Source organism: Geospiza fortis, unplaced genomic scaffold (genome assembly GCF_000277835.1).
Source record: "Geospiza fortis unplaced genomic scaffold, GeoFor_1.0 scaffold302, whole genome shotgun sequence".
In the NCBI taxonomy this organism is placed as follows: domain Eukaryota; kingdom Metazoa; phylum Chordata; class Aves; order Passeriformes; family Thraupidae; genus Geospiza; species Geospiza fortis.
Genome location: NW_005054572.1, coordinates 223,587 through 231,435, shown reverse-complemented (window position 1 = coordinate 231,435; position 7,849 = coordinate 223,587). Strand labels below are relative to the sequence as shown.

At 43.1% G+C, this 7,849-nt stretch overlaps 1 protein-coding gene across 1 annotated transcript in view; it reads left to right on the top strand.

Annotated features, from left to right (window-relative positions):
• The first annotated feature begins 220 nt into the window (after nucleotides 1–220).
• ERG (ETS transcription factor ERG) overlaps nucleotides 221–7,849 on the top strand; it is a 106,014-nt gene continuing 98,385 nt past the window's right edge. Inside the window, 1 exon segment of the mRNA XM_031064240.1 lies at nucleotides 221–315. Within this exon segment, the coding sequence (XP_030920100.1) occupies nucleotides 277–315 (39 nt within the window). The 5' untranslated portion in view covers nucleotides 221–276.

Genomic DNA, 7,849 nt, shown 5'->3' with positions numbered 1-7,849 from the left:
TAAAAATAATTTTTTCCATGAAAATTTCAGGGCTGAGTGTTTTCTCCTGCATGAAATAAATCCTCAACAGACCCTATGGAGGCAGAACTCTCTTAGAGCTTCAGCTGTGCTGAGCCTCGAGGAGCTCTGGGGAAGGAAAGATGCTTATCAGTCTATAAAAAGAGATTTCTATTGAAAATAAACATTTAAAGTATAATGATATGCCTTTTGTTTCTCTGGTTATGCAGCTGCCTTGGGATCTGAGCTCCTGGTAAACACGTTGGCCTGGTAAAGGACATGATTCAGACTGTCCCCGATCCAGCAGCTCACATCAAGGTTAGTTTCCTGTTTCTTGTGAGTCCTCAGATGTTTGGAGAGCCGTAAAATTAGAGAATATGTACACTTACCACAGCTTTTCTTGCATGTTTATAAATTGTGCTACTGCCCAACATGGGCTTTTTTATTCCTCAGTATTTACGTGCTGTTGTGTGAGTCAGCCCTGCAGTCTTTGTTGCTGACACCTCTGTGATCTGCTCTGAAGCACGTGGATATTTTAAAGATAACTTTTTCTAAAATTAACCTTCCTTGATCATCCTTTAATATTTGGTGTGTTTGATAAAATACACCTCCTTGAGAAACCCTGATTTTCTATGTCCCTGATTCTGCTCCACGACATCCAGTGGCAAACATTAAATTGAACTGCAGAAGGAAAATGAGCATAAAGCAAAAATTCAGATCCAAACAAGCATCTCTTACATGTATTCATTGCAACGTTTAAAACCCCTTAAAACCAGCAGTGGTTTGCTGTGTTTCAGAAGGAAGTGTTTGTTTTTACTGTATTATGACTATTATTGTTATTATTATTAATATTATTAGTGTGGCTTTCTTATCCTTCCTTATGGAACCTGTGGGACCTGGCAGATGCAGCCGTTGCAGAGAACAAGTAATTTTGGGGTATTGCACACAAATTTCATCAGGAACTGGAGTGATAGGACAAACAGCAATTAATTCAGACTAAAAGAGGGGAAATTTAGGTTGGTTATTGGGAATAAATTCCTTCCTGTGAGGGTGGGCAGGCCCTGGCCCAGGGTGCCCAGAGCAGCTGGGGCTGCCCCTGGATCCCTGGCAGTGCCCAAGGCCAGGTTGGACATTGGGGTTGGAGCAGCCTGGCACAGTGGGAGGTGTCCCTGCCATGGCAGGGGTGGCACTGGGTGACTTTTAAGGACTCTTTCATTCTTTCTGACTGCCTTTCTGTCTGTTTTTTTTTTTTTTTTTAAAGTTATATTTCCTGCGACTTCTTTCATGGAGTTTCTCCTCAGCTGGCTGCCATCTACCAGTCAGCAGCTCTCTCTAGAAAAAGCTCCACTGTACAACTTATTTTTAACTGAAGCATAGAATAAAAATGAAATATTATTTTAAACAACTCCCCTTTTCTGTAAAACTCAGTGAATGAAAGAATCTCTCTCTCTCTATCCCTCTGTGTTGTTTTTGGGTCGTGTTTAGTTACTAGGATGAGTTGCAGTAGTGGGAGAGCTCGTTCTTTCCCCCTCTCCAGGTTTTCCAGACCCAGCACTTCCACAGCCTTCTGATCCTCAGTTGTTTTTATGGAAAGAGCAGAAAAACAAATCCTCCTCCCCTCAAAAAATTGAAGTTTTGCCTCAACGTGGGTTACAACCAGTAAGACTTGAAAACATTGACTTGAAAACATTGAAAACATTCAATACCTCTTCATGCTGTTTAAATGCCCACAGCAGCAGAAATAACATAAAGAATAACTCAGTTCCGTGCTTTCTGCCAAAACTGGTGCCCAGAGAAGGTTTTTTGTAACCACAGGAGTTAGTGGGAGAGGGCAAGGCTGGGTATGAAAGTATCTTATTACAGCAAGAGAGCAGCATAAAAATCCCTGTAATGGTGTGTTCAAGGGAATTGCAGGAGCCTGTTCTCAGCAGAGCATCACCCCAAAGTTGCTGTTTTATTGAAAAAGGGTGTGAGGAAGGCAATTACTTTAGTGCTGTGTTTGGGGTAGGAAAGCTGGCCAACTCCACTTCAAATCCTTCTGATTTCTGTTTATGTCATTAGGGCCTGCTGTGGTCTAAACACATTCTTTGGAAAGCAGCCATGGATGCTCGGGTCATTTCGGCTTTAAAAGTGGACATGGCTGCATTCTTTAAAATAAAAAAAAGGGATTAAAGTGGTGCAGGGGATGTGGGAAAGCCTCTTTGGTGTGCTGGGCTTTTCTGTCTGCCCTGGTCACAGCTCTGGTGCCCCAGCATGAGAAGGACATGGAGACAAGTCCAGAGGAGGTCACAAAGTTGATAAGAGAGACTGGAGCACCTCTGGAGACAGGATGAGAGGGTTGGGATTTTTCAGCTTGGGGAAGAAAAGGTTTTTGGAGCCTTCACAGCACCCTCCAGTGTCTGAAGGGGCTACAGGAATCCAGAGAGGGGCAATTCATCAGGAGCTGGAGTGACGGGACAAGGGGAACAGTTCCGAACTGGACCAGAGGAAATTTGGGTGAAGATATTGGGAAAAAATCCTTCCCTAGCAGGGTGGGCAGGGGCTGGATTGAATTCCCAGAGCAGCTGGGACTGCCCCTGGATCCCTGGCAGTGCCCAAGGCCAGGTTGGACACTGGGGTTGGAGCAGCCTGGGACAGTGGGAGGTGTCCCTGCCATGGCAGGGGTGGCACTGGATGAGCTTTGAGGTCTCTTCCAACCCAAACCATTCCATGATTTCATGATTCTATGATCTCTCATTGCTGTTGTAAGAGAAGAGACAAACTGGGTTCATTACAATCGTCTGATAAGGTTTTGTTTAATTAACTGTATTCTGGGATGTGGTGGTGTTTCTTTACGAGCAGACACAGCCTCATCCATGCACATTTAGAGCTGGAACTTTGAAAATTCACCTTCTGGGAAGTGCCTGGATTCTTAAGATTTGGCAGATTGCAAGATTTAAGTTTTCTGCCTGAACATGTGCAGAAAAATAATGCAAAATAGACAAGAATATGGCAAGATGAATACTCAGAGGTGCCTTTTTTGCAGAAATGGGGATTTCATGTGCATTGTGTGAGTTTTCTGTGTTCTGGTTTGAAATCAGCCTTTTCTGGTACCAGAAGGAAAATGTAACAAATCTCAATGTTCTTGTGCTCCATCCCTGAATGGGATAAGAGCTGGATTCTTACCCAGGATTACCCATTCTGCACCCAGGCAGATCCTGTCCAATTTTGGGAATGTTTGGAAAGCCTCAAAGTGCGTGTCCTCCTTCTGTTTGGGCAGCTTCATTCCAGAGATACTAAAGATTAAGCTTTACATTTTTCAGCTTGAATGAAGCATCTGACATTGATCAGGTGACCCTGTGGCTCCCTAATGTGTAATTTCACCTGAGCCACGACTTTGTGTTTGGTCCAAGCACAAAGGAAAGAAACATTTGATGTGGACAAGAAAAAGGATGGGTGATTTCAGAATTTTCAGATTATCATTTCCAGTTCAGCAAAATCGGGGGAATTCTGACCCTGCTATTTTTCACACATTGAGTGCCGGTAAGAGAAGTGAAATAAATAAACCTCCTCACACTGATAAAATTGTGGCTTTGTATAGGCAAGGCTATCATTTACACACACTTTCATGTGATATTTTTGTTGATTTGTTACCATTAAACTCCAGTTCTTGCAACCACAGTCACAGAAAAGCTCCAAAATGCTGCCCGACATTTGCATATTTTGTTTTTAGGGATTTATGCTTTTTAAATACTGACCTTTAAATAAACCTTGTATTTTTTTAAGGGTTAAATTCTGCTTTTGAAAGAGGTCAAATGTTTGTTTGACTTTAGTTAGCTTGTGCCATCACTGTGAGGGGATTTTGTGGAACCAATTCTAAAAAAACCAAGTTACTGCTGTTCCTTTGTGCCTCACTGGGAGAGGAGAATCCAAGGCATGGTGTAGGTAAAAAATAAAGACTGTATTTATCTTTAATGGTGTCTATCCTGGAATAATGGGGGTGATTTTCATTGGATCAAGGCTGCTGGAAGATTTGGTCAGTTCAGATTTTGTTGGTCTGATTTTTCTGTTCATTGGTGATGATTTTGAGATGTGGGATGAAGAGGTGGATGAATGGCAGCAGCTTGTGGGTGGCACACTCTAGTTTTTCATTGCAGAAGGTGAAGAATGGGAACAATTTACACCCCAGACAGCTTAATTAAAGAAGACATTCTTGATAAAAAATACTCCAAGGGCATCAAACATTAAAAGCCAAGCTCAGCTGGTCTGTGTCTGTACAACCTCATTTGTTCTGTGGATGTAACTCAGGTTGTTGCCTCTGAATCTGTAAATGTTGAGTTATCAAATCTGGAAGCTGTTCCTGATACCACAATGAATGAAAACCTGGTTTCTTAGAAGGAATAAAAGAATTATTCCATAGCAGTTTCTGAAAACCACTCCTGAATTTAGCACTTCTCTGCCTGGGTTGTGGTGGCAAATCCACATTTCCATGCACAGCATCCCATATTGTTGCTGGAAGTATGACAGACAAAACCTGACCTCAGAACTCCTTTGCTGGGCAAAGAATATTGGATTTCAGATTGTGGCAGTGTTGAGATGCTGCTGGATGTACCTAATCTCTTGTGTTATGGTTAATTTTTTTTTTAAGTTTTATTTTTTTTAAGTTTTATTATTTGTTAAGGAGTATATTCTGGGTCTGATATAATCTTTTATTTTTCCTGGAATTGTAGAGTCTCTAAATAGGATCCAAGACTTTGTTATGCTGGGAGTTTTGGATGTACAATACAGTCTCTGCCTGAACTGGCAGGGGGACAAGAAGGGAAGGACAACAGAATTATTATTATTATTATTGTTATTGTTGTTATTATTATTATTATATCATATTATTATAATATTATAATTTATTATTATTATTGTTATTGTTATTATTATTTTCCTCCAGAATAAGGAGGATAAAGCCAGACTTTTATCCCCACCTCTTTTTGGGGTCTTGCCTGAGCCAGAAGCCTGGTCCTTGTGGATTCTTTGCATGGCTAAAGCACTTCTTTCACTGCTTATGAAGGGATATTTGGGCAGCTTAGCTGGGAGTGAGAGCATGGAAATCCAAGCCAAGGATACAAAGAGCTTGGCCCAGAGCCCTAGGTGAGGTGAACTGAGCCCCAGTGCAGCCTGGATGAGGAGGTGATCCATGTGGAGCATGGAGTTCTGCTGGATCACAGCCTGCCAGCAGGTGATAACGTACTCCTGTCCCTTCCAGAAAATATGGAATATCTGCTCCTGACCAATGAGGCAGCCCTCCTGCAGGTATCAATGGGTGATGAGCCCATGGGCAGAAGTCCTGCAGTGGCCTCTCTCTGGGAGAAAGTGCCTTTGGCCCCAGGGCACGGAGGTGAACAAGCTCCTGGACATTCCCTGGGCTGCAAACTGGTGCTGGCAGCTCAGGGATGACTGCTGCCCTGCTTCATGATGGATGTGAAAAGGTTTTAGTATCAGCAGTCCTCAGAGCTGAACAGTTGTAGCTCCGTCCCCTTTTCTTACCTCTCACTGTGGACTTCATTCATTATTCTGGTGAAACTAAAGCTCTTCCCTTGTTGTAGTACAGACAGGGTAAAGCCACAGTTTGAGTTTCACTGTTCTTCCTTCTCACTGTGCTGGATTAGAGCCCCTAAATCTTGTTTAAATGATCACCACAGCTTACTCTGTGTCCTCAGAAAATAAAGTTTGCTATGGATGAGTTTATAAAGAGAGTTTATGTGGATGTGGGTGGCACTCCTCCCTCTCCTCCCGTGCTCATTCAGAGCTCCCACACTGCCAGGATTCAGATTTGCTGTTCCATTTCCCTCCTGTGTCAGCACACATCAGTTACCTGTAATAATGCCAGAATCACTACTGGATTTGAACTCTAGAACCCCTCCTAGGCAGAAATTGTGATTCACTTCTCAGCAGCTTAAAATTCTGGATGGTGACCAAATGATTGCTATGGAGTTCCAGTGAGTAAATTCTTCCTGCTTTTTATTTCTTTTTTCTTTGCTCTTGAACCTCTACCTCTTCTGTCTGCCTGAGCAAATACCTCCTTGCTAAAGGAAAAGAGAGATAATGGCTTCTGTGTGCTATAATTGATGAACTTTCAGCAATTCGGAGCAAATCCAAGTTTGCTGCCAACAACCAGATGGAAAACAGTGTTAATGACATGTTCAAAGAAGAGTATGTTATTTTGATAGGGATGGTCTAGAGACTTTAATCTCTATTGTTATAGGGACTAATGGCATGGATAATTCCTTAAGTGGGGCCATTTTTAAACAAAAATTATCTTCTTCATAAGCAGGAAAGAGCAAACTAAAGAGTACCAAATGCATTTTCAGAGCTCTGGCTGATAGATGTGCTTTACACAAACCCTTTGTTACATGGAGTCAGACGTGTTTAAATCTCATTTCTGCAGTCTGCCAGACACTTAAAAGTCTGGACATTTCCACTGGTGATGGGTAGAGATCATAAAATGGATGGTTTTGGAAAGCAGAGCCAGGGTGGGAAGCTGAGGGTGGGGAGAAGCTACGAGGAGAAGTTGGGAAAGATGGACAAGACAAACTGGAACAGGAACAAAACCAGTTCTACTTTGGGGACACTGAGAAAGAAGATCCTCCTGTTCCTATTGCTGTGCTCTGGAGTGGGACTGAGGGCTCCCAAATCTCAGCCTGTAAAGGTCTCTCAAGCCCCCTTGTCCCCTCTTCCTTAGTCCCTGCTCACTCTGGCATGTGGGGTCAGCAAATCCAAAATTCTCCAAGGGCATCAAACACTTCAAGCCAAGCTCGGCTGGTCTGTGTCTGTACAACCTCATTTGTTCTGTGGATGTAACTCAGGTTGTTGCCTCTGAATCTGTAAATGTCTGAGTTATCAAATCTGGAAGCTGTTTCTGATACCACAACGAATGAAAACCTGGTTTCTTAGAAGGAATAAAAGAATTATTTCATTGCAGTTTCTGAAAACCCAATGAGCCCAAGTGTCCAATGCTGTTTTGTGCCTCCCAGGCTGTCATTTTTGTGTGTGGCTTCATTGAGATCGCTGAAGGGAAGGGATGCAAGGAAGTCTGGCTCTGGAGCAGCCTTGGGACTCTCTAAAGGGCTGTGTCCTTCCTCCTTGGAAACTGCTTACAGAAACCACCTGCCCTGGACTGTCCTCACACAGATCTGCAGAGCAAATGCTGAAGATGTGTGGGGATTATCTCTGAGCAAGTCACAGATTACTTACTTACTTACAGAGATTACATACTTACTGTGTGTTTAATGTACACTGCATTTGTATTTTGCCTTCATCTGGCCACAAATACCCCAAGCCAGGGGTCATTTTTCACCTTTCCTGAGGGATGATTCCCCATGACTTGTTACTGCGAAGCATTTGTTCGTATTCAGCTACTTAGTAGGGATTCAAACTCCTTACTTTCACACTGACTTTGCTCTTCCTCACCTCCCTAAAGAGGGAGATTTAAAGGGGGAGCTGAGGGGAGGTTGCCAAGCACATCAGTTCTGCTCAGGGTCCATTTTGGGTGGTGGGGATCAGGCAGCTTTGCCCCTCAGCTCTGCATCCAGCCCTGCTTTCAGCTGTCCTGCTTGTTTGGTCACAAATGGGGTCATAAATGACCACTTTGTTACACTTCTGGTAATGCTTTGTGGGGCTGAAAGGCATTTTCCAGGAGCTGCTGCTCCAGCAGCCCCGACAGGGATAAATGATTCTCTTGGACTTGGTGATGTGCTTCATCTGTTCCAAAATTCATTTCTTCTCTCTCTCACTCTCCCTGCTCCTCCTCTCTCTCTTCCCTCCCTTTTTAGTAAATCTCATGTTTCAACTTGTTCTAAGCCCCATCCTCTTTAAATCTGAT